The sequence below is a fragment of the Trachurus trachurus genome (genome assembly GCF_905171665.1).
Source record: "Trachurus trachurus genome assembly, chromosome: 7".
NCBI classification, from domain to species: domain Eukaryota; kingdom Metazoa; phylum Chordata; class Actinopteri; order Carangiformes; family Carangidae; genus Trachurus; species Trachurus trachurus.
Window position 1 is genome coordinate 12,964,681 of NC_139901.1, and position 27,167 is coordinate 12,991,847.

At 41.4% G+C, this 27,167-nt stretch overlaps 2 protein-coding genes across 5 annotated transcripts in view; both read right to left on the bottom strand.

Annotated features, from left to right (window-relative positions):
• Window positions 1-828: 828 nt before the first annotated feature.
• On the bottom strand, window positions 829-18,773 carry nadka (NAD kinase a). Of its 3 annotated transcripts, none has more exons than XM_083976360.1 (12): window positions 18,645-18,773; window positions 17,499-17,680; window positions 14,272-14,355; window positions 7,168-7,297; window positions 6,818-6,926; window positions 6,647-6,732; window positions 6,461-6,563; window positions 5,793-5,935; window positions 4,822-4,921; window positions 3,108-3,265; window positions 2,904-2,986; window positions 829-2,476 (listed from the first exon to the last, which is right to left on the bottom strand). In XM_083976360.1, exons 2-12 carry the CDS (start codon window positions 17,648-17,650, stop codon window positions 2,329-2,331), a joined length of 1,296 nt encoding a protein of 431 aa, XP_083832486.1. In that variant the 5' UTR covers window positions 17,651-17,680; window positions 18,645-18,773; the 3' UTR covers window positions 829-2,328. The 3 variants fall into 3 exon arrangements, with proteins under 3 accessions (XP_083832486.1, XP_083832487.1, XP_083832488.1); XM_083976361.1 differs by having other exon boundaries at window positions 18,755-18,771; XM_083976362.1 differs by lacking the exons at window positions 14,272-14,355; window positions 17,499-17,680; window positions 18,645-18,773 and adding an exon at window positions 9,355-9,743.
• Window positions 18,774-20,731: 1,958 nt separating this feature from the next.
• The window catches only part of gnb1a (guanine nucleotide binding protein (G protein), beta polypeptide 1a), a 38,149-nt gene continuing 31,713 nt past the window's right edge, over window positions 20,732-27,167 (bottom strand). For both annotated transcript variants that reach the window (XM_083975399.1, XM_083975400.1), the window contains exons 8-11: window positions 26,667-26,868; window positions 25,916-26,132; window positions 23,299-23,414; window positions 20,732-22,702 (exon numbers count right to left, since the gene is read on the bottom strand). In XM_083975399.1, coding sequence (XP_083831525.1) covers window positions 23,308-23,414; window positions 25,916-26,132; window positions 26,667-26,868 — 526 coding nt within the window. In that variant the 3' untranslated portion in view covers window positions 20,732-22,702; window positions 23,299-23,307. The remainder of the gene's footprint in view (window positions 22,703-23,298; window positions 23,415-25,915; window positions 26,133-26,666; window positions 26,869-27,167) is intronic.

Sequence of the window (27,167 nt, forward strand, 5' to 3'; positions counted from 1 at the left end):
ACAAAAGTTGAGATTTGAAGAGTCTCAGAGTTACAAAAGTGAAAAGCACTTTCAGGGAAGAGTCGACACTGAGAAGCTGCAGCGTCTCCACAAATGCAGTTTTTACTGGGATGAAACAGTTCAGACCGTCGACGGAGACAAAGTGAATCTGTCGACAGCGACTGATGATTAGATGAGTTTCAGCTTCATCTGAATGTTTGAGTGTTTTCTCCATTGGAAAAAAAAAAGAAAGAACTAACGACTGAAGAAGCTTATGAATGTAAAAAAGTACCAAATAGATTTATTTTCAGCAATGATACATTGTAAACTGGTTAATAAACATAAAGACGTTACAAAATACATCTTATTCAAGCATCACATGTATGTACACTCAGAGTTACAGGAATGATTGACGCTCAGAGCTCGTTTGGTCCTGTACACAGTCACAACAGCCTGATCCAGCTGTTTTTGTCGCCAATTAACAATGTAAATAAATGTATATATATGTTATTATATATAAACATGTGGACATTAAATCTGCAAAGATATGTAAAGTAGGCCACCTCAGAAAATTCAGCACAGGCTGCAACAGTGGCATCAACTGAGAGGAAAGGATGCACCAAAGTCTAATCATTCAATCCCTCAACACACACACACACACACACACACACACACACACACACACACACACACACACACACACACACACACACACACACACACACACACACACACACACACACACACACACACACACACACACACACAGCGTTAAATAACCCACAGCCCACAGACGTTGGCCTATAAAAACTACACAGTGCAGCTATGGCTTAAAGGACGTTTAAAAAAAAAAAAAAAAGATGTTAAAAAGACGCTGAACACGTCTGAAATGAGAATCGCTAGGGTACAGACGACATCATTCAGTTTGTCAGATCAAGCGTCGTGTGCTGCAGACGACGTGAGAACATGGTGAAAATCCACAAACAACAAAAAAAAACAACTACCTTGATGTAAACCATGAAAAACAACATTTTTCTCTACATGTGTGACACCAGTGTTTAAGGCACAGTCTCTACAGTCGTTCCACTGCTGCCATATATATTATAAATCACCGAGAGGAACCTGAACGTTGTGAAAAATGTTTCACATTCAGTTTTTCCTGATTTGATTATGAACAGAATGTTTGAGTTTAAGTTTTATCTGAATTTTTAAAAGATTTTTCCATAAAAGTGCAACAGGCCCTTGGGTTGTTGATAAAGTAGTGGATGTTTCCCTGACGCCTCCCCAGGATTTAAAAAAGTGCTACAACAGACTCGATAACACCTGTCAGGAGTATTGCAACAACTCAACACGTTTTCGTCCAATTAGATCCAGAGCTGCAATAACTCGTCTCACAGCTTTGTCGAATGAACAAACCGCATCAGGCGACATCAGAGGGCAGCTTTTTCTCCGAGACCAAACTCCATTCAAAAATCAGATTCTCTATGTCAGCTGCTGTCCTGGTTCTCTGAGTTTTATCACGTTCACATTTGATCACTATTGAGGCCCACAGTGTCCAAAATACTGTGAAATCATTTTCTAATTTGTAACATTTTCATGAAACGTTCATTTCATTTTTTTTTCTTTTCACAGTAACACATATTTTTTGTTTGTTTGTTTTTTTTATTTCAAAAGTAAATTTTTATATTTGCATTTCTCTTCATGACACTCAGTCAAGTCTGAGTTTCAGCCAATCACAGGACACCAAACTTGCAGCAACCCATTAACCTGCTTCAAAACAGCCAAACTATGGTCGACAGATGAGTTTTGTCTAATTACAACACAGCCGAGATAACAGTCCGTGATAAATATCCGTTAATAAGGATTTTAAATCTTTAATTTTTTCTAAAATGATTGCCGTCTATTTTGATTCTGTCTTTAATTACATTTTTCACACAATATATTTGTCTATATCTGTGAGAAGCCACAAATTATTTCAGTGTAACTTGCATAACGACAATGAAGCTGATTCTGATTTATGAAATAAATAAAATTGTTCCTACAAAAAGAGAAAATCTGAAAGAATATTTTCTACTCAGAATTTGAGTTTCTATTATTTTCAGTTCAGTTGTTTCTATTGATCTTTATTCAGATGATTATTGATTTTAAAATGCCTTTGTCTTTGGGTTTCATACCTTCTTTGTTTGTCCTGATGCCTTTTCATTCACCACAGTTTTCTATGGATTCATTTGAATGTGTATTATTATTTTTTTTTGAATGGAGTTCAGTGAGACCATCTGTCCTGTAGAGCACAGTCAAGCTAAAAAACAAAACAAGACTCTGGAGACCTCGAAGTTTGTGGATTGGGCCTCAGAACTCCTCGTCCTCCGAGCTGAGGTAGTTCTGCTTCTTCCTCACGTTCCAGTGCAAACACTGGGCCAGGCTCTCGAACCAGTCGTTGACCGGGTCCCGGAAACAGATGGAGGGAACGGGAAAGCAGGAAGTGGTGATGGTAATACTGTGGAGGAGGAATGCAAAAGGAGAGAAAGGAGGTGAGAAGGCAGCAGGCCGAACCAGGAAGAAGAAGTTCCAGGTATGCGCAATCACAGAGAGGAGGTGTTGACATTAGATACAGCAACACAACTTCCTCCTGAGGCAACAATACGGTGTTTCTTAAGAAGCTCAGTGTGACTGGCAGCTGGTTTCAGAGAGCTGATTATGTTTGTTTGAGTTACATAAAGGAAGCGGCAGATCTGGCTCAGGAGACTCTGCTGGGCTCAGGCCCCATTCAGCAGGTGGGTGAGGTTATGTAACAAAGTGTCGATGCAGCTGCCGAGCGAGTTAAACTTATTATCCTCCTCCAGATCTGACGGCTTCGCTCTGCCTCATTTACTCTGTTTCACCTTCACTGTCTGCTGTGATGAGCAACGCGTATGTGGACCGACCTGTCGCCGTGGCAGATCTCCTGTCTCTTCCTGCCGTCGAACGACACCCAGGCCGTGTTCCTGGCGTCACGGGAAAGCATGATCTGAAAAACACCAGCCAAGAATTCACAATTTTCTCAGGTGCAAGAAAACGGGTTTTTATCTCCTCACATGAGATTGAATTCAAGAGTTCAGTCCTACGTGCAGGTACAGAGCGGTAAATACCTTGAGCTCGACCCCGGCCGGCACCACGATGGGTCTGAAGGAGAGTGAGTGGGGGCAGATGGGGGTGATCATGATGGCTGGGACATTGGGGTGGATCATGGAGGCTCCTGCAGCGACGGCGTAGGCGGTGCTTCCTGTAGGCGTGGACACAATCACACCTGAGGACAGAGACACAAACCGTGTTAACTCACAGGTGCTTTTTCTTTATTCATTCACCTGTTGATTGTTTCACTGCGTCGAGACAAGGCAGAGTCACTGACGACTTTAACATCACTTCCTTTTAATGACCTTCTATTGGTTTTATTAAGACGTGTTTTGTCTGTCACGAAGTCTCTTTTAATAGTCCTGATTTACACTGAAGAGTGTCGTCTTTCTTCGCTCTGAACTTCACCTTATCGCTGTCTTAAGTTTGTGTATTTGGCCTCAGAGCCTCTGTCCATTAATGTTTCTGTTTTCTATAAACTTGTTTTCAGAGGTGCTACATAAATAAAGGTATTTGTTTAACAAATAGTTTCCATAAAAATGTCACCACTGTACAACATGTGAGTAACTTTAAAGTTTTACTCCATTACAACAATTCTACATGACTTATATACGGTACTTATATATAGAATTAAACTGTCAGTTTAACAAACTCAGTTTGCGAGAGAGAGAGCAGGGAAAGTCACAATGTAACATAGTAATAGTAATACTGTAGAACAGCAACAATCATCATGTTAATTGTTAATGTAACGCTCTTGCTGATATCAGTGATGATGAAATCTAATAACAGCAATAACATCATAAAGTAACTTATAGTCAATCACAGTAAATTCAGCAGCAGGTGTTAAACAGGGAAGTTGTTGGTTTGTGTCTCTATGGGAAGTGAACACATAAAACTTTTATCTTCATCTTGTTCAACGTTTCTTCCTTGATATTGAGATAAAACCGTCACCACGTCGGTCAGAGCGCCGTGACGCTGTGCACGGTGTGAGCCGGGCTGTTTAAAAACATATGCATGATCATGATGTTTACCTGTAAGGAGGTCAGTAACCATGTTTGCAACGGTTTTTAAAGGTGTGAATTTTGCTTTTTTTCCTGTTTATTTAACGAACGTCCTCTGACACGACTAGAAGCCTGTGTACAGAGCGCACGGCCTTCTGGTAAGGTGAAGGCCAGTCACACGTGCACAGACTAAACTTTGCCCGATGCACGTGTCACTATCTTGTTCTCATTCAGCCTGATTGTCTACGAAACACAAACTCTGTCCTGGAGAGGAAAAGTGCTCACTCAGCGTCTTCACACACACACTTTCTTCGGAATTAATAAATGGTAATTTATATAGCGCTTTTACTATACAGTACCTGAAGGCTTTACAGTACATTGCATTCACCCATTCACATACGCATTCACACACTGATGGCGGTAGCTGCCATGCAAGGCGCAAACCACGACCCATCAGGAGCAAGGTGGGTAATCTATCTATCTATCTATCTATCTATCTATCTATCTATCTATCTATCTATCTATCTATCTATCTATCTATCTATCTATCTATCTATCTATCTATCTATCTATCTATCTATCTATCTATCTATCTATCTATCTATCTATCTTTCTTTCTTTCTTTCTTTCTTCCTGGGGTCAAAACGTATACATGGAGAAAATCAAAGAGTACACATAGATAGATATAGACAAGAAACAATACAGGGATCAGGGGTCAGGGCTCACTCACCGTCTCCCTGCACTGTGGTGATGAGGTGTCCGTCCAGGAAGAGGTCGACGTTGGACAGGTAGGAGGAGGGGCCTCTGTCCACCACCACCTCGTTCAGCACCTGAAACAAACACGTTGGGCTCAGCTGCGAGTGTACGTGATCTGAGGTGACATCACTGAGCGGCGCGCACTTGTCTGCACGCTGCGCCGGTTTAACCACATTCCTGCAGCAGCTGAGTGCAGTGATTAGAGCTCAGAGAGAAGAAGCTTCGGCTCGCTGCTGAAAACACCTTGCTAGAGCTCCATGTTTTTCCACAGCTCATGACACCGTTTGCTCACGTGTCTTTTAAACAACAGCTTTAATTTCCCCCCTCAGGTGTCAGGGTAAAGACAGGGTGAATCACTATGACGACAAGGGAGGGGGAGCTGTTTAGGTGTGTTGACAGGTTTAAGCTCATGTTTTTGCTTTGTCACGCTGTCGCAGCAAACCATCCTGTCTTTGTTTGTTTTGTGTTACGTATGTTTGAATATTGAATTGAATTACCAATGTCTTTCTTCTCTGATCCCCAATCAATCAGACTCAATTTGTATGTAACACTTTCGTATAAACAAATCAATGCAAAACAAAGTGCTTTACAAAATAAAAGCAATAAATCAACCCTAAGCTCCATTCCACACAAAATAATAATCAATGACCAAGTTGTAGTGAGGAAAAAGGTCATTAAAAATCTAGTAAAAACGATGATGTAATAGTAAAGATAAAATAATAAAACACTAAGAGGAGAGGGGATGTTTGAAATTGAGTAAAACCAGAAGTAAAAGTAGGAAGTTGCAAACAATCAAATCACTTCACGTTTTCACTACAGAGCCAATCAGCTCTTAGGGTTTTCAAACAAACAGACGTGAAACCTCTTTGCATAAACATTGTTAAGTGTGAATATTAATGTTGGAAAATGTTTCCAGGCCTGGTGCTTGGTGCTTGGTGCTCGTACCTGATAGTGCACCACTTTGCGGTTGCTGTCCACGTCCCCGTTGGTCAGGATGATCCCTTTCTCGTCCACTCTGGCCTTCTTCTCCCAGTTCTCTTTCAGCACTCGCACCTTCAAGCGGCTTCGCAGGACAATGGCAGCGTTGCCTGTAAACAAAGACACAAGGAAATAAATACTCACTTAAATATTCTTAACATTTAGGATAATACAATTTGAACATAGTACTGACAAATATATTTGACAAAATTAAATAAAACAACAAAGAACGCTATGAACTGAAGAAAAGCAGATTTATCACATTGTGGTGTTTGGCTGGATTTAGAAAATGAGTTTCATTATGTTCTCTTTTGCCCTTTTCATGTGAAAACTGTGCAGTTTTATTCAGGCAGATAAAAACAGATTTATTACATATGGATGATGCACAGGGATTCAGACTAAGCTTGACGAGGAAGTAAGATCAAGATAATCTGTGGACTGTACAAGCCATTTGACACGTGTTTCCTTTTATTTTCTTCTTGAATGAATATTAGTGATACATTATTTTGTAGCTTAATTTATTGACAGAATTTATTTTACAACCAGTAGATGACAAGTGTCGGACAAGTCAGGCTGACTGACTATACTGTGTGTGGTGTGAGTAGTGTCTCATACACTGGAGCAACATTCAGTACCTTCGATGATTTGAGTGACCTGAGACTTGTAGGTGTCAAACTTAAAGGGGGTCAGGAAGCCCAGAGAGCCCAGGTGGAAGGCCATCACAGGTGGAACGCTCTCCTGCAGGTAAACAAACAGGTGAGTGCGGCCTCAAAGAATGACAGACTTTCTTTCTTTCTTTCTGAGTGACAGCTGCTGATTACCTGGAAGAGCGAGGATGCATACAGGAGAGTCCCGTCTCCCCCGAGACAGATGATGAAGTCGACGCGGTTTGAGATGTCGTCGTGATCTAAAACGTCCACATAATAAAACGGTTTAAACATCTTGCACGGCGTCCACACACAGTGACCACAACAAAGATGGCCGCCTCGTACCTTCTCTGAATGTGCAGAACTTCTTGGTGATGGCCCCAAAGTTTTCGTCCCCTGAAATGGCCGGGTCCTCCAGGACCTTCTTCTCCACATAAACAATCAAATTTTGCACCTACAGCAACACAAAGGACACAAGAACGTAAGGCTGAAGTCCCAGCACCAGGCTGAGAGTCACATACCACCTCTTCTAACTTTCTACTTCATGATTTTGATATTGTAATTGCATTGTTGAAGGGAAAGTAGAGAACTGTGAGCAGGATTCATGCTCATTCTGAAACAGAAAGTTTTGCATCACGAGCTCAATGCCTCATCCGTTCACACACACACACGCACACTTTCACTTGTGTTTTTACCTCTGTGAGGAACGTGCACAGCTCTTTGAAAGGCTCCAGCAGAGTGGCATCTCGGATCTTCTTGATCACGAGGACACTTTTCGGCGGCTTGTTCCATGTCAGTCTCTGACTGGCCGGGTCCTGGATGTGCCTGTATGCAAAAACAACAACAAAAACAAAAACAATGTTCACCTCAGGAGGGAGAAAGCGACTCGTCAGCTGATGTAAGATCTGTTAACTAAACGAAGCATCGCAGCTTTTATCATAACCAGGCCCGCTTAGCGCTGATCCAATTAGAGACAGAGGCTTAAAGTGCAACTCTGTTACCACACACTGTTCTTCGTTCACACCCCGTGTGTCTGCAGGCTTCACCTCGACTCAAACCTCCACACACACACAATGTAAAAGAAACAAAAACAAAGGAAAAACACAATGTAAAAGAAAACTTATAATAAAATTCATAAAATGATGTACAAAACACTACGGCATCAGAGATGGTTCAAAGTTGAATTTGGGAATCACAAAGTACAATTCAACAACGCTGCTGTCTGTTGACTTGTATTAGTTATGGCTCTAAACGTGGAGCGTTAGGATGTTACTGCTGCTTATACAAGGGTTTATTTGTGTGATGTGATTAGAGCTCTGAAGCAGCCATTTCCTAAATCAACAAGTGAGCATTCATGTGTTAAGTTACAAAAACGTCCTAAATTCTTATCACGCAGTCAGATGATCAATACATCATACATCTCCACGCTGCTCGTCACACACATTTGCTCTGCTGTAAATAGCTGGTGAATTAGCACCACGGCCGCAATCCGACATTCACGACATCACATGAGAAGAACGCACTTTTCTGGGTAGAGGCAGCGGCGAGATCTCCGAGAGGCCGAGGAGAGGATTCCCAACATGCATCTGTTCCAGGGAAACGAATGAGTGACCAGCTGTGGTCATGTGAGGTTGAAGGCCGAATGATAACTATGAGGTGTCACATAACAGGTTAGATCAGCTCCTGATTGCAGAGCTGGTTGAGCATCAGTTTGTTCTTTTATTCCCAGACACATAATTTTTCGTCTCAATTAATTTGGATAAACTGAGTCTGTAAGAACTCTGCACGTAGAAATACAAAGCTGGAAATGGCTACAACCCAACGCACAGACACTGGAAGACTGGCAAGGGACTATTCACGAAATCTACATCATGGAGGGACTGACATTCGCTCTAAAATTGGAAAAAATTCCCGCTCTTTCACTTCTTCTGATAAGACATGCAACAACACGAGATGCTGCAGGTCAAATAAAAATTGAAAACTAAGTCTCACCCCCGTTCTAACACGCCCTGTTCATGTTTCATCTTTCCTCATAAAGTAGAAATGTACCAAGCAATATTTTGAAACGAAACAAAAAACACCACAAGATGACCACAGATGATTTGCAGAAGCTCTGATGTGTCGAGGTTTTTGGGGACTAAACCTTTAAAACAGTACGAGGATGTAAAATCCCTACTCTCTCCGTCGCTGCGTGATGAGGAACGACTGTTATCTTGTCAACATATTCTTTGTAGCGAGTAGAAAAGCAATTACAAGGAGCTAGGGAGGAGGAGAGCCACTAAAAATATTTTACAAAATGGAAAAACTGACACACAAATGGAGAAGTGGACAAAAAATTAGGAAATTGGAAACTTAGACATTAGACAATGAATGTACTTTCCAAGCTTTGTATATAGATTCATACACATACAAATAAATAAATATAGTGGAACATTTCCTGTGAGATGAACTGAGTGACCTGAACTGAAACTGCAGAGTTCCACAAACAAAAACAGAGGGAAAGTTGATTAGCATTTGAAATGGTGCTAAATGTGTGGAGCTCTGATCTATTCACCAGCACCTCAAAGCCTCCACAGCCCGACCTTCCTCTTTCATCCCACCACCGGCTCTGTGCACATCTCAGGGCCGAGCTCTTTCAACACGACCAGTGTGATAACACGCAAAAAACAAAACAAAAAAAACACAGATGCTGCAACTTCCACCTCATACGGAGAAAACCCAATCACACCTCGATCATCTGATAGAAAACATTAAAAAAATACACATCAAACTCAGATAAACACACACAGGGCAGTGAGATATCAGTTCACATCACGTCAACATCTGCTCAACCTGCTGCTGCTGCTTCCTATCTCACAGACTTTAGAAGATGCTGCTCTCACCATTTCCACACTTTGTTCTCGTTGTGGTTCCCCGGTGTGTCCTGCAGCACGTACTGGTTGAACTTCATGACTGAATGTAACATGTAACTGGGACGCTGCCTCGGGATCCTCTCAGCTGGAGAACGGAGCTCTGTACAGGTTTCCCAATTGGCCGCAGCAGCAGCAGCAACAGCTCATTCTGCCTCAGACGATGACGACAACAACAACAACAGCAACAGCAACAGCAGCGGTGGCGGCGGAAGCTTCCTCCGGGCCGGCTGTCAGTGTGAGCAAGGCTGAGCGAGCGTGAGCGCCTCCTCCATGCGCTGTGGTCGAGGCTCCAGGGGGCAGCTACCGACCCTCGCGGCCGGATTCACCGCTGCTATATTTGTTCCAGCGAGGACTTAACACCAAAGCCTCTCTGTGCATTCTGCTGCTCATTTAAAGCTCCCACTCATCTTAAGGTTGACTCTGTCTCAGCCCCCGCCCACTCTGCTCAGTCGGACACGCCCATTTCAGGGAAAGGGTTTTCCTTATTGGACAGGTGTGTTTTCCTCAAACGCAAGAATGACACAGAGCTGCTGCTGCTGGACTGGTAGATCCACTGCAGTGACTCTATAGCTGCGTATTGTCCCACAGTTAATCTTTATACAAGAGGCTGGGAATCCTCCAACCAAACGTCACCTCCAGTTACTAATGAAGTGACAGAGTGTGCAGTGTTTCTTTTTCTCTGTAGGAAACAATCACAACCGGGTCATGTGCAGGAAGGGGGAAGTCCAGGGTGAAATATACAGGCAGGGCTTTCTGGGTAAATGATGCAACTGTGTATGATGGGAATGTAACAGGATGTAACTGAGCTTTTTAAAGTCCAACTACAGAGAGTTAAACACAGCCACTGGCTCTTTATCACCGATGAAAACACACACACAGTAGATGAGGTAAAGTGTTCACTCGCAGAGGAAACCTGCTCTCCAGGATCACTGTGTTTACATGAATACTTTACATTCATACCTACATACATTAAACCACACATGTAATTAGATGCTCTGTTATTAACTCTTATCTAAGTGTGTGTCACTCACAGTGGTCACTGAGACTTAAACAACCACGAAACATCTGTTCCTGCTGTGGACTCGAAGGAATTCCTATTTATAACTCACATTGTGCAGGAATGTAGACACTACAACTTGTAGAAGTCACCACCTTATGTGTCATCACTCTTGACCCTAAAGACTTTGTACTCTCAAGACAATGACATCATATAGTCCAGCAATGAACACCAGCCCTCGGATATCAGGCCTCATTAGTGTGGTGTAATAACCAGAACAAACAAAACACAACTCTGACCACAGCACCACACCTTTCCCAGAAGGAGGAGAAATTCTTCTTTATAAAAAGATAAATAGATTTACATAACTTGACACTCTGTCACCGAGAAGCCGGCTCAGTAACCTGATTAGAGGTCTGACTGACTCAACCGGTAACTGTTTAATGTCATGAGCGTTCATGTTGTCGTCTTATTGTCAACCTGGTTGTTTCTTAAAGCAGAATTAAATACACTGAAATAAACACGATACCTTTTTATATAAACACATCTGCTTGTTTCTATTAATATATAAATACATACTGTACTTGTATACTAAAATCACCTGCCAGATATATGGATAGATAGATATTACTTTTTCATATTTTATTTTATATTCCTGTACTCAGGTCTCAGTTGTAAATAGGACTCCCTGACTGAATAAAGTATATTTATTTATACTGTACACATTTTATGTTTATATCGTTATTAGTGTTGTCAAAATTAACACGTGAACACCACTATTTTTTCCTGACATGTGAACACACATTCTGTTAAATTGACATTTGACCCACAGTTTGAATCAGTTGCCACAGATGAATCAGCTGCAGTCTCAAGCTAAACCCTCTCTGCTACGTAACAGCACTCAGACGGAGCCGTCAGGTTATTATTGGAGCACATGTTTTTTATGCCAAACGCAGAGTATTTACTACTCACACATATACAAATGCACAAATCAATACAGCATAAAACATGATATAGTATCACAGTAATCTGTGTGGCAATAGTGTATTGATTCATGCACATTATGTATTATGATATAAATTGCAAATAAGTACATAAGTTCTTAAACCTAGAGCAGTGATCATCAACTGGCGGCCCGCGGGCCGAATCCGGCCCGCCGAACCTTCCAATCCGGCCCGCGACTGAGTTCTAATAGTTTACAAGTAGGCCTATTATATTTCTCGGTCTCTCGTTGTGTGCGCCTGTCAGTCAATGCGCTGGGACACGGAGACATGCAGACACGCTCAGTGTTTGTGTGTGCCTGTGAGCCCCTGCACTGGGATTAGGAAACGCCGCGGTACCCAAAGCCCCATGCATGAAAGTTTAGGGAGCTGGATTGCAGGGTTTTCCCTGCCTGTCTGCAGAGGCGAGCTGGGTGAGTTTGGCCGCCGCCTTAGTTAAACTGGGTGTGCATGGGGCCGTTCAGATGTAGCGTCTTTTGCGCACTCAAACCCATTCAGTGTAGATGAGCATCATGCGCGCTCACAACCCAAAAACGATGCGGTAGCAGCGCGTGTTTGATGCCACTCGGTTGTTTTTTTGTGCACGTCCGTGGCGCACAGCTGCACGGACCTGCTTCTCCCTCCAGTGTTCAATTCAATTAAAAAAACTTTATTTATCCCCGAGGGGCAATTGTCGCGGTTCCCCCTCGGCCTGTGTCTCTCCTACTGTTTCCCACTGAGCTCTGTCCATGTGTGGAAAAACGTCGCCTCTGAGATGTAGAATGTGTATTATAGAAGAGAAACACTACTGACTATTCAGGACTACTGACTTGTATCATCAGAACCGATTGTCGGCCTCCTTTCATATTTAGGCTGAAAATCACAGGGCAAGTCAGCAGTGCAAAGCTCCAGCCTTTGGGAGTATCTGAAAGTCCAGCTGTCAAGATTTTTCATTTTATATCATACCAAACACCAATGATATGTATAAATGAAAATTATGAGCTTACAGGTAAAATAGAAATAAATTATTAGGCAAAAAGGTGAATTTAATTTCATCCCGGCCTATTTGAATGTCCGGCCCCCGAGGTGTCTGTTGAGAAAGATTCTGGCCCTTCAACAAATATAGTTGATGACCCCTGACCTAGAGTAACAGAGTAGGCTTTTTTTGTAAGTGTGTTGGTCAGTCTGCTTGACAATCCTATTTGCAAAAATAAAAATGATTTAGGTGACATGAACAGATTTTTTCCTCTTTGATAAAACTACGGTGGCCCTCAGAGCTCAACACACCGCAAAGACACAAAGTGTATTGGATATCTTATGATAAAACAGATGCTGACAAAGTTTTTCTTTGTGGCAAAAAGGTAACAATTTTAGTTGCAATACTGATTCCCACCTCTAGCTCCCTGTGTATGTGGCTTCAGTTCAAATATTCAACTGGTGAAGGTGTTCTGGTGACAGAGTGACACATTCATTGTCTGTGGTGAAGATGTTCATTGAGTTGTTGTTATGTAACTGTTCTGAGAACAGTCAAATAGATCATCATCATCACACACACCTGTGGCATGTCAGGGAACAGCCCGGGACATGGTGGACTGATGCGGCCGTGTCTGTGTCCTCGTCTCTTTGTTCTCTCTAATCTCGGGGTGTGTTTGGGGCGTCGGAGCAAAGTTACAAGTGGAAGTTCTCTCAGTAGCAGAACAACAATTAACACCCAAAGCCATGAAACACAGTGAGACTGGGCAGTATCAGAACCACGCCCTGCACAGAGAGCAGACCGGGTCCAGTGTCAGGCTCCAGGCAAACGGCTGCCACTTCACTTTGATGTCGGCTGTTTTTTTATGGCTCCTCTATCTGCGATTGAGCAGCATGTGACTCAATGTTGGGTTTTTTTGGCAGGGTTTTCTTCTGTGGAAGAGGGATCCACCTGTACTCTGATGTTACGATGACCTAATTCTGCTACTTTTAACCTGTCGAGCTGCTTTGAGGAAGATAATCCCTCATTTACTGCCTCCTAAAAACAAACAGCGCTAGGAGCCACTTATGTGAGCGCGGGGGTCAAGAGGTCGGCCGTCTGTCTGGGCGCTGACGGAGACTCTGGCGTCTCAGCTCTGACTGATTGTGTAGGTTTGAGCCGCAGCTCCAACAGGTGGACACATTACAGGAACATGAATGCCTCTTATCTACAACAGCAGTCAATGCAACAATTAAATATGTGTGTACCTTTGAGAGGAGCTTGATAGCAGCCAGACCGATAGATTGATAACCCGCTGATTAATTCTCTGATACTGTTTCATGTTTGATTGCATTATATGGTAAAACCACTGGCACTGAATCCACACGTAGGCACCAGCTCAAACTGAGAGCAAGGAGACGTATGAAGAGTTGTTTGGATTCTGAACATATACAGTAAATCAATCAACTGATCAATGAATTAACCAAAAACACTCATCACACTTTATTTAAAGGGATACGCCAACATTTTTTTTTTCGTGTCTTGCCTCACTCCCGAGTCCATGACAAGCAGATAGACACCATCCTTTCGACTGTGCGTGCAGTAACAAGGGAGATAGAGCCCGTATCGCCCGTAATTAGCTTAGCTCAAACGCTGGAAGTGTATAGGTAGTGTTGTCGTGGACTCGGGAGTGAAGCAAGACACGGAAAAAAAAAAAAATGTTGGCGTATCCCTTTAAATCCATCCGGTGCCATATTTGTCTTATCTGACGTTTGAATTAAGTTTTTACATGTCACTGTAAAACAAGCCATTTGTAGACTGTGTTTTCATAAAGTGATAAAAGTAATACAAAAAAGATATTATTATAATCATATTATTTTCTTACATAGTGTGTTTTGTATGTGAGGTCTCAAACCTGAAAAACACACACAACAACAACTTGTCTTTGAGTGACTTACATGACAGCGTGTGGGTTCTGCAGCATGCACGCCTTGGGTCCGAACGTGGTGACGGGACTTGGTCCATGAAGAGATTGCGTCCTCCTGAAAGAGACAAGGACGAGTCTTCAGTGACAGAAGCTTCTGGACACATGATGTGTGAATGAACCTGTGAGAGTTGTTAAAGAAAAACCCAGCGTGCTTCAAAGTGAAGGTTATCTTTAAACCAAAGAAAATAAAAAGAAGAAGTGAAAGTTTCCCTTTGATCTCAGGTGCCTGACGTTGTGGAGGTCTGTAAAAGTCCCACATCGCATAAAGAATCCCTAAGAAAAGCTTCTAATTTTGTTTATCTGTTTTAAGGTACAAGAGAGGAGAATAGAAATATTAATAATTAACAGCTGATGAACTTCTACTGTTTTACATGACCGGACGCTGCAGCTGTGCAGCCGTCTGTGACCTCTGAACAACACGTCCGGTGCCATGAACTGTTTCACCGGCACACGGAGATAATTCATTGCGAAACACCTGAAGAACAAACATTTGTATCTGTGTGAGCTGCAGCACAAACACTGTGTCACTCTGACAGTTTTAATAACCATTAACATGAACACATCAGATGTGTTAATCCACAGAGCGGCTGCTCCCAGATCAGTGATATTCAGCAGCCGTGGGGCAAAACAAGATGGTCGCCTCCAACTACAGAAGCTCAAATCCTCTTAACAGTCTGATTCTGCACATTCACCATCTGCTGTTCCCGCTCCTTAAAAGCTACAGTAATCAATATTTTCATCATTTACACTGTACAAAAAAAACCAAGCGTTTGTGAAGTGACTGTTTGCCGCTGCAGTTTGGTTTTCCTGCTTTTTCAAGTTCAATTTAATTCAGTTTTATTTGTATAGCTCCAATTCATAATATAACATTATTTCAAAGCTCTAAGGTGAGGTTGGGACACTTTAGATGTGACAAAGATCTGCAAAAACAAAATACAACACATTGAGACCAAGCAGCACTGTTACTATGAATTGGTCCTGCACGTCCTGCGTCCTAAGTGGGCGTGGTCATGATACTTGTTTACGTCAAAACAGAATAACAATACAACACCAGATAGATACAGTTTGAATTCACACTTAATTTTAGCAGCCAGTTTAAATCTGATCACTCAGAACTAAATCACATCAGACTAAATAACCCTCTGTTTTCCCTGCACAAACTGCTGACTAATATTAACAACAAACCTCAGTTTTGTCAGTGTTTTAACATTCATGGTTCACGTTTTTTGTGGTGTCTGTAAACATCTGTGTTTGGAAAGCAGCGTCAGCAGCTCTTCTAAAAGCACAACGGACAGAGAGAAGAGATCTTGTTGTGAGATCTTTGTAGTAGAGACAGAGACGGGTCACAGATTAATGTGATCACCACAGCACAAGAAGGAAATTAATTTCACAATCATAGCTAGTACTTAAACAGCTGGATGTTCCAATAAACTGTGACCAATGTGCGATCACATGACAGTAAACCATCAAATATTATGTTAATGTGAAATAAAAGAAATCAAATTCCTCCAATGTCACTTATTACACTCAAAGATCATTTTCATCACGTTCAAACACAAAATGTTAATGAATCATCTCTCTCTTTTAACCCAAATCAGATCCTGATCTCCCTTCAGCCTGGGGAACCCACTTCCCTCATGTCTGGTGCCTATGAGTCACTTTCCCACAACCACAGAAAAATCTTCCCGTTTCAATTTGTAGACAACTGGTGTATTTACTTGAACTTATTCTGACAGACTTTTATCAAATGTCACAGAAATGAGAAGTGTCATTGACAAATTAGGAAAAAAATGTGTTTGAGGGAGGTTGTTTCAACATCTCGGACAAGTTCAACCTGTTTGTTTCCACATTTCCACGTCAGTGACGTAACAATCCACATGGGTGCTTTGAGGATGTTGCTAAAACCGGTTGCCGTCTTTTCACTTCTCTTTGTCACACACTTCATAACTGCTGTTGCTAAAACACTCAAACTCATTCCTTTGCAACGGCCACAGTGAACAAACAAAATTCTGTTTTCTTGAAGTCATTTCTAGGACGGCTGCAGGGGGCGGAGAGGGGAGACACACACACACAAATGTCTGAAGTGGTGCAACAAACATATCATGTCACCGGGCTGTTTGTGTCAAGCATTTCTGAAGCAACCTGAGGCCCAGACATGCCTGAATGTTTTTCACCTACTGAAGTGTCACACATGTCTCAGTTTTTGTCCCTCAGGCGACACATTATGAGAATGCAAATACAGACAAGTTTGTGTTCATAGCAAACGAGTCAAAAGAAATGGTAAGTGAGTATCAAGAAGGTTTTGACTAGGGCTGCGCAGTTGATCAAATCTCATTTTAGAGTTTGGTGATGATAAAAACAAGATAATGAAGATCAAACAACTATTGAGCTGAACTCTGTTTCGCAACACATTATCAGTTCTGCTCTCGCCACTGAAGAAATCAGGTGAATAGATTTCCTGTCTGTTATTGTAACATAAAAGTTGTCTTGCACATTCACCAACTCCATTTCTGATTGAGAAGTTCATCTGTGATGCATCTTCACTGTTTCCTACTCAGACCAGCCTGTAGCTCATCCTTTATTGCACCAGGTGTGTTTGTGTTTGCTGCAGCCTGAAGCAGAGGGAACTACATCAAACCAACAGGGATTAATGACATTTAATCTGAATTTGACGGAATTAAGTACATCTGAGAATACAAAACAAAAAGGAGCTTTTGGATTGTGTTATTAATTTATTTGCTCTTAGATCCAAATTGATAAAAGTAGCGGTAAATCAGTTATCCTATACTATACATAAGGCTTTATTAAGTGTGTCATCTTGAGCAGTTTGCTGGTTCTGTATAAAGTCAGGAGAGACGATACCCTGTTACATATTGTGTATAACTGGAAAAACTAGGCTCATTGCTCTTTAATTTGAAACCTTTTTTTCATTTTGTTCTTTCCTTCAATAAATGCAACGTGTTTCCAAGGTAATCAGGACCTGAACATTGATCCAAATAATTGCGATTATGATTTTTGTCATGATGGAGCAGCCTGAGTTTTGGGTGAAAGGCTGATTCCTGATCTCCTTGTGAGAAGTCCTATTTTAATATGTTGGATTGAAACATGTTACCGTGTAGTTATCCGCTTATACAATTGTTCTGACCTTTAACTCCAGACACAGTCACGGGTTAGTCAACATCCCTCTCCAACACCCACCTGTACTCGGAGGAGCTGCCGGCCGAAGACGTGCTCAGGCTGCGGGTCTTCCTGTTGCGTCGAGCCAGCCTGCGGCCGGAGACCTCCCCTCCGTCACAGGTGGAGCAGCAGTAGGGGGCTGCTTCCACTTGCACCTCCTCTCCACCGTCCATCTCAGACAGCCGGGCTGCTGCTGCTGCTGCCTGTAAACAAAACACACATCAATCATTCACCAAGCACCAGTTAAATGTGAACTGGCAAATAATCATTAGTCAGTTTAGTCACACTAAAACACACAGCCCTAATCCAAACTGTGCCTCACATGGAGGAAGAAGCTGTTCCAAACTCCACTGGCGAAAAAATGGCAATTAAACTAATGCCCGATTAATGCAAAAATGCCTAAGAGGGCATTATCTCACATGTGATACACAACATTACACAAGAGCCAGACTATAATCCGGCCCTGATACAACAGACGAGCTCACACATGTTTATGCAAAACTATTCAAATCAATATCCCATCGATGTTATGTCTCGCTATGGACCCGGAGTCCGAAATAAAGATAGGCCTATAAATACATAAATATATATATACATAATGACTTCGACAAGTTCGGTTAAACAATTTGTTTATCAATATAAAAATAACATTCCTGAACAACTCCTCTAAGTTTTGCGGAAGAGTTAAGCAGCACATCAGTTGTTGTTTGTTTTTTATGCAAACATCACAGCCATTTCAATTCATATACAGACACATTTAAAGTTTGTTGTTAATACCGGATTAATTACATTGAGGTTTTTACGAGTTAGCCTCAACTAGCTGGATAATTAACTAGCAATAACCGAGCGGCACCGTCCAGTCTTCATGCTACAGCCGAGAGCAGCCGGCCGGCAGACGGACAGGACAGTTTGGTTTAACTGTGAGTTTCTCGCGGGTCTAAGTTAACTATCGCGACTCGGTAGCTGCAGCGACAGGCGGGTGTTGAGGGGATGAATGGCGCCGGACACAGACGGTACAAGACCCTCACCCACAGACACAGACACACACACGGACCCGCACCGAGCTCACTAACACCGCTCAGCTAGTTAGCAACTTAGCCGAGCGAGTCGTTAGTCGCGTTTCGGCAACAACACGTTAACACGGTTCAACCGGTGACTGTTACCCACAACGTTTCGAGGGACGACACGGACGTGGAGCGCAGCAAACCGCCCTGGGATGGGATCACAGTGCCTCTGCACCGGGTCGTGGGGATACTAACAGCGTTACACCATCTTACTTTTCTAGGAGAGCTGCTGCTGTCAACAGTCGGCTCACCACCACTTCCTGACACCGACCGACCAATCACAGCAGCGCTGCTCGGTGACGTCATATTGGACGACGCGCGCGCCACCAGAGCGAGCGATTCTGGCCCTGGCCGCCGCCACCGATGAAGTGACCAAAACAGAAGAGAAACTTTAGTTCAGGACAACAAGTTTCAGATTATGATGAAAGAATAAACAACAGTTAGATCACCCCACTTTACAATGTCTATGGCAAATCTATCTATCTATCTATCTATCTATCTATCTATCTATCTATCTATCTATCTATCTATCTATCTATCTATCTATCTATCTATCTATCTATCTATCTATCTATCTATCTATCTATCTATCTATCTATCTATCTATCTATCTATCTATCTGGTTTTAGAGAAAGAAAGCTGTGGTCATGTAGAAATCCCCAGTTTGTTGGGACATTAAAGCCTCTGGAAACCCAAACCCACAAAAGCCTCCTATGTATTTTATGATGTGAGCAGTGCTGTAAAGGTGAGTAAATTTGATGTGAGCCCATTGCAGGCCTTGGTTTGGCCCTTTTTGTCTGACTGACTCTGATCTGCTCTGGTTCAGATCTGTCTTTTCATATCTGTGCATTTATGTGAAACACTGTCAACACAAACCACCTGTGTGGGATTGTGTCATAAACTTGCACAGTAAACAAGGTTAGTTATTGTAATAAAACTAATTGAAACTAGTGTTTAACCTTCTAAAGTCATGTTACCAACCAGCTGTAAATTAGTATGTTTCACAGGCTCATTGTTTCATAAACATTAAAGTCACCAATGAACAACATTAAATCCTCAGCATTAGATTATTGCTTATTGATTCTTGCTTTCTGTATGTACTCTTTCAGTTATTTAATATACTTGGAAAGGGGTCAGTCTGTGTTTGTTGGATGTTTATATTCCGTTTGTGATAAAGAAAGAAAATAATTATTGCAAAATGGGTCCTCTATGTTTGCTGTACCCTATGACCCAAAGTGCGTTTAGATTTGACGATGTGACGATTAAATATGAAGTTTTGTTATTTTAAGACAATAAAGGTTGTATACTTCAGAGATGAGATTTGTACAGTCTTTCATATTATGTAATAGCTATACATTTCAGACTTAGCTTTTGATTTGTCATCTCACACTTCTCTCCACTAGAGGGCAGCAAAGGTCTACACAAAAACATTGAACTAAAGATGATGAGTCCAACTGTACTGGGTTTGACAGGAAATACAGGAGCATCTCAAATTATTCCAATATTTCTAAAGTTGTTCTTTGTTTTCACGAGCTGCAATATGATGTAATCATCTAAATTAAAGCCTGTAATATTTAACTGGACGTATGATGAATGTAGAGTATGAGTTCACTTTTTTAATGACATTGTGAAAAAAATTTACCTCTCAAAAACACTCTTATGTGAGCTGCACCTGAATGTCAGGGGCATTCTACTATTTGAGGAAATGCCCTTCAGCAAGGTATCGAGAGCAGCTTCTCTGCAGACACACTTTTTACTTTAAGCCCACACAGCTACACTACACACTGTCCTTCACCCTCAGTGTTACTGCTACCAGACATTGTGCTGCGTTCAGGTACAGGGAGAAGTGAACTCTGCGTAAACGACTGCATACAGAGGAGCCAGGCTGATTCAACAGTGGATAAGAAATTGTTTATTTGACTTGAACATAATTACAAGGAAACCAAACAGTCTGCAACATTCTAGCTTCAGTGGGAACCGCTCTAAGTGAATCACACTCAACACAGTAGGTCATCTCAAACTGCTTTTTATTACATCTTAAATAACAGTACATTTTAATATAGTTTCTATCTTGCATCCAGCTTTCGGTTGTACACTGACTGACTTTAAAATTAAATACAAAAGGTGAAAAGGGAACAGTGGGGGTGCAGAGCTCTACAGTTATTTGATGGAGAAAGAGAGAAAAGGAAAGGGAATTTAATTAATTTTTAATATTTTTTATTTCATTTTATTTTTTGCCAACTCCAGGCCTAACGCACAATTACAGCACATTTTTTGTACAGAATGTCGCAGAGAAAAAACAGAATGGAAAAAATGTCACTACTGCTAAAGAAAGAGCGTCTCTGTTTACAAGGAGAAGGGAACAACAGAAAATTCTGCCATTCAGATGCTGCAAGATTTTTTTTTTTCATTTTTTATTAAAGGACAGAAAAAAACCTGTTATAAAATGTTTTTCTTGTAAGTGGAATTTTGTTTGCTACAGTAGGAATGAAAATTTATTTGTTCCATTTGAGATTGTGTATGTTTAGGTGAATAAATGTACGTATGCATGTGTGTGTACAATTTAAACATTTACGTTACTTCTTAAATTTGTGGAATCCCTCCCGAGTATGGACCAAGTAACCGTTTATGTCGCAGGGTTTCGCTTCTCAAGTGCATAGCTTTGACATTTAGTTGAATCATGTATGCACGGAGTAGCCAAAAACAAAAAGAAGAAGAAAAAAAAGGAAAGAAAAGAAAAATATAAATACCATTGTATTGATATATTCAACAGGTTATTTTCTTAAAGAAAAACATCAAAGGACTTAATTCCATATGCACCTTTTTAAGCAATTCTACAGCATGCGATTCTAAGAGATAACCCACCCATGGCAGACAACCAAAATCTTTTTTTTTTCGTTTTTAACTTAAAAAGTTTCAATATCATTATTTTCAAACATTGATTTATACAACATGTCATTCACAGAGTAGTAACTGCATTTCCAAGCACGGAATGGGCACCTCTGTTAAAAGAGAAACGTCCGGATTGTAACCGGGCTAAAGTGGAGGTACTCCCTAACCCGACCAAATCACATCACCGGTCCCAACCACGGGCAACAGAAACCAGGGAAAACAAAACTAAAGTAAAGGAGAAAAAAAATAAAAATAAAAATAAAAAAGGGGCAGGGTGGACTATGATCCGATGGGTTAATCTTCATTTAATTATTCTACACTGTCGCCAGACAAAAAGGTGTAAGAATGGTTAAAATGGTTTGTATTTTTTGTATTTTTTTGTTTTTCGTTTTAAAAACGAGCATTCATTATCATAAACAGCATGTGCTTGGTTAGTTAACTTTTTTTTCTTTAGACATTATTCTATATATGCAAAGTTTAATTTTTGTGCAAACAAAGATTTGTGGACTACACTGGAAAAAAAGAAACAGTAAAAGTATCATGGGACTAAATATACAGAAGGGCCAGAAGTGGCTTGAGGACTCCCCGTTGAAGCTCAATTCTCTCGCTTTGTTCTCCAGTGGGATAAAGCTGGATTTAAAATGACTACAGTGACTCGGAGGTTCGTTTAGTCAACTTAAAAACATTCTCTAAAATGTGTAAAGACTAGGACATAAAACAAAGCTTTGATCCTCATTTTAAACATTAACTGACAGTTCACTGATCTACTTCTCTTTAACAAAAAAATAATAATGAAAACAACAAAGAAACAAAAATAAACATGGCCAAAAAGCTATTAAGAGTTAGATCACTGTCATGTAATAACCTTCACTCAGACCTGTGTGTAATGAGGACGCAGGACACGTTTGCTTGGTGGTGGTGGCGGCAGCGGCGGTGGTGGGGGTGTTTGTATTTTCACTTACTACAATACCAGACCATGGTCATGGGAGGAATGCACAATTATTCCCTCCGTTGCATTTAGAAACCACTAAATTCCTCAAGCTTTTTTTTTTTTTCTATTTTCTTATTTTTCGTAGCTGAATGAGTGACAGACAAATTGTGCTCTTTTAAATGAGAAGGAGAGAGAGAGAGAGAATTTTTGCCCTTGATAGTTTTTTGGGGTGTTTGGAGTCAGTATCATGGTGTTTTTGAAAAGATTGGATATGCAATAAAATTGAACATTGTGATGTTGGAATGGTCTTCCACTCAACTTTGGAGTCCAAATGCCATCTGGAAAAAAAAGCACAAACAAAAGAAAAATATATTATTCTACTGTCATGTTCAAACATCCACAAACTGTAACATTTATTCATTCAAGTTTTAACATTTTGAGTCCATCAAACTGGATGAAAACCACCGTGAAATAAATAATTCCACTGTTTTGAGCCATTTCAGTGGATAAAATAAACTTGTTTGTTGTTGTATGTATGTTTCATACGTTTGTTATTTATTTATTAAGTTTATTTCATCCACTGACCACATGAGACAATTGAAACACAGACAAAAAAAGGAGTAGATTGTCGAACATTCAACCAATTTGGTTCTGACTCTTCTAATAATGTCTTGTTAATGTAATAATGTCTGTTGTGTCAGATCTTTTCTGGATGTTGGTAGTTTTCTGAAGAGCTTTGTTGATCATTTGCACAGGACTGTGATCTACTAGTTCTACTAGAATTACCACACGTTTAACTGGGTGAACACTGGTGAATAATATGTGTTGCACTTTCACTCCTGACCACCAGCTGGCAGTAAACACAAACTCTTTGAGGCTGTGCGCTGTTACAGATCCTCTGTTCCCCACTGATGCATCGTCTTGCCTCATTTACCTTCAGACTCTAGTTCCAGATCTTGAGGAAGCTGTCCCAGGACCCTGTTGCCACTGCCATGCCGTCGTCGGTCACACCCAAGCAGCTCACCCGGTTGTCATGGCCGGCCAGGACACCTGAGGAGAGAGCAGAGACTGAGATCCTGCTCTGCCTGATGGATGTCACGCACCACATTAGACTGAACCACATTCATTAAACAATTTCTACATGAATATCATATCTGAAATTCACAGCGTTGGTTCCTGAGCACCTGCTCGACATGTTCAGAAAAGAAAGTGGTTGATGGTTATTAGACTAATACTGCACCAATAAGCTGATAACCAATATTCCACCCACCAATGGATCAAATGTGTGTGTGTGTGAGTTTTGAAATAGCCTGCTCAGATGTGATGCCTCTTCTGATCCCGATCCCACAATGCAGTCAATAGCTGTAAAGTATTCATGTCTCCACAGGGGCCCCTCTCTGCTGGAGCAGGTGACTCTTGGTGTATTAACGCTTTCATACCGAGGTAAAAAAAAACAACAACAACACCACAGGGACTCTGGAGAAGTTGTTTCCTGATCACCAGTACTCTTAGGTCCTGAAGTAATTCATATTGCAGACACCTAAGAAGCCAGGTCCAACCACACCAATAATATTCACAACCAAAAATACCAAAATAACACATGTCTGATGTGCTGCTCTGTGGTGATGGGGTCTGTTGGGTCTGCTGCACCGCCATGTAAAGGTGCTACATGAAACTACTGCAAAACCAACAACCACCATCGATAAAGAAGCCACTTCCTGTATGAATAAATTCAGTCACATGTCACAAATCTTTTGTATTTATGACTAATTTACGGTAAATGAAGGTCTCCATCTTAATTCTTAATTATAAATCTACACATTCCTCCTGCTCCAGTCTGCCCAGCGGTCAATGATTATTTTAAGGTTGCAACATGCAAAACAACCCGATCATATTGTGATTATCTGGGCAGACATTGTGATTGTGTCATTCTTCCTTATTTTTTTTCCCCACTTTCCACAAAATGTAAAATTGATATTTTTTGTGGGATCTTGACCCTTAATGTTTTGAGAAAGTGATTTGTTGTCCATTGCATCTTGTGGTGCTGACAATGCACAACAATGTTGTGATTCATTTTACATAAAAAAGAAAAGAAAAAAAGAAGCAGGTTCTGCAATTTAAGTATTGCACTTGCCCATATTGTGATTTCAATTACATGGCAAATAATTGTGCAGCCCAAGCTTATTCCTTAATGTATTCTTTCAATAGACAAGTGTGATCAACAGTTTTAACTTTATATGGACAAAAGCGTCAGAAACGTGGGACACGTACTGTGGATCGGACCAGAGTCTGAACTCTGACATGTTTCCCTTCAGCCCGGTGCTGGAATTCAGTGTATGTCAGATGCATTATGTTTGGTTTGCACCAAATACAGAGCTCAGTATGTCCCCCAGGGGAGGGGGTAAAAACGAACTTTTGTCTGATCATACCATAAATTTTCTTCCACTTTCCTCTCCCGGTTTGTTCAGAGTTGCCTTCCAGCGTGCACTAGTCCACATATCATGTGAGTTTTTGAAACAAGTATAAAGCTGCGACTTGTGAAGCAGCCGGGCAGGAGCTGCTGTATGACTGACTGTGTCTCCCATCGCAGCCACCGGACCCTGCAGCTCCTCCACAGCGCCCGCAGACCTCTGAGAGGTCGGCTAGATTCTGTAGCACATTCAGTGCCTTCAAAGATATTCTTGTCTCCTCTGCCTGATCAGTACTACTCGATTAACATTTCATAACTTTGTTTGGAAATACTCAGTCCTCTTCATGATCAGCTTAAACTACAGAATCAAAACCAATGTTTACATCATGATAAAGTTTAGGGAAAGCAACACATAACATGTTGTAAATAACTTATTACTATAAAAACATTTAATGATCACAGTTAAATGTGATTAATTACATATAATTGCAGAAATCACATCTCCTCAACAGGAAATCAGTCAAATACTTTCCTCAACAGCAAAACCAGAGTATTAACCACAGGTGATCGGTGATTAGAAGTATTAGCTCCCATCTTGTGATCACTGTTTTTATTGAAAATCAGCAATCAATAAGGGCATCCCCTTCGCACTGAGTCCTACATCTCGAGTCAAACTGTGACCAGTGGCTCTTTGCATTTTTAACCTGTGATTAAATAAGAATCTTTTTTTGCATCAAGGCAATGATTATTTGATCTGTCATGTCATCCACATGTTTGTTTGTAATCGGACTATACTGTAATTCTGAAGTGGCCTTTTGATGAGATGTGTTTGATTTCTATGTTTTATTGTTTACACTAAAATAAGCCACGCCCCTGCAGCAAAGCATTATAGAAAAGGGACGACTGTGGTGGAACAACAACCAGGACGGACATGACTTAGCTGACACCCTAACCCTGGCGTTCACAACTGGTTAATCAATCAGATATGTAAATACTGATTTGACAACATATGCGGCCAATTGCCCTGTAAAACTTGGACGTAGAAAATACATCATCAGTTGTTGGTTCTTGTCTAAACAACATGTGATGCGTTCACTGTGCATCTGTATCTTCTAGAGTGGAAGGTTTGTCGGGGACTCACCTGCACGGTCGGCCTTCAAAGTGTCCCAGACGTTGCAGTTAAAGTCGTCGTAGCCGGCCAGCAGTAGGCGGCCGCTCTTGGAGAATGCCACAGAGGTGATGCCGCAGATGATGTTGTCATGTGAGTAAACCATCAGCTCCTGGTCGGCGCGCAGGTCGAAGAGCCGGCAGGTAGCGTCGTCTGAGCCGGTGGCAAAGGCGTTGCCATTGGGGAAGAACTGCAACAAAAGGTTCAAGTGAGATTCTTCAGCATCAATACTTTTGTTAGGAATTTTTACATGTGCCTTTGTTGAGTTGTTACAACTGCCCTGAAGTTGTGTAACATCAATTAGCCACACCTTCCTCTGTTCTTCTAGTCAATTGAAAGTGAAAATATGTGGCACCAGATAATCAACCTTAAGTCTTCTCTGAAAGAGCTAAGTGTATGTATTACCTTTTTAGTTCACAATTATCTTGTGTGCACAACTATGAGCTTCTTTGTAGTAATAATTTTGCAGGTGGAGTCACAACATCTTCTCACAGCTCTGAGAGTATAACACTCAAATGCAGTGTCACTGTAATGGCTGCCATCACTGGTCCTGACCTATCTGCATTTTGATTCTCTGTTTGCTTACAACACAGTGACACGATTTAGACCTGCTTCTTATTTGAATTTCTAGGATTTCTGCATCTAATGACTGGTATATAACATGCAAGACATGAGTGTGAGTGTGTGTGTGTGTGTGTGTGTGTGTGTGCGTGTGTGTCCGTACACAGATGGCGTTGATGTCTGACTCATGGCCAGTGAAGGTCTGTCGGCACATTCCTTCTCTGACGTCCCAGAGCTTGGCCGAGGCATCACAGGCTCCAGACACAAACAGCCTGGTGTCGGGTGCCAGAGAGAGACTCATGACATCACCGGTGTGACCAGCGAATGTAGTCGTCTGCTGGCCAGTCTCGATGTCCCACAGAGCGCTGCAAGGAAAGCAGAGGGAACGCTGTCAAATTACAGCTGTGATACAGCAACATCTGGAGACATTCAAGAGGAAAACTGGTGACTGATCGGAGGCTGGTGGCCGCATCTCGTCCAGAAGAACCAGCTTACGGGTTAAAATAACTAGAGCTCCTTTCTCAGACACATCAGTATCAGTGTGTGCATTGGCTGATAAAAGCTGATGCCTCCAAACTCTGCAGGTGAACTGCAAACTGTCTGGGTTTAATTCAGGAACGATGTCCTTACACTGGTTGATCGACTGTATAAAATAATATTAGTG

Bases quoted from the DNA above. Each gene is read 5' to 3' on its own strand.
- nadka (XM_083976360.1), bottom strand. From the start codon at position 17,650: ATGGACGGTGGAGAGGAGGTGCAAGTGGAAGCAGCCCCCTACTGCTGC. The intron at 6,733-6,817 runs GTACGAGGCGGC...TGGACGTTTTAG, and splicing joins GTTCTGCACATTCAGAGAAG to ATCACGACGACATCTCAAAC. The intron at 2,987-3,107 runs GTATTTACCGCT...GGTGTTTTTCAG, and splicing joins CGGCCGGGGTCGAGCTCAAG to ATCATGCTTTCCCGTGACGC.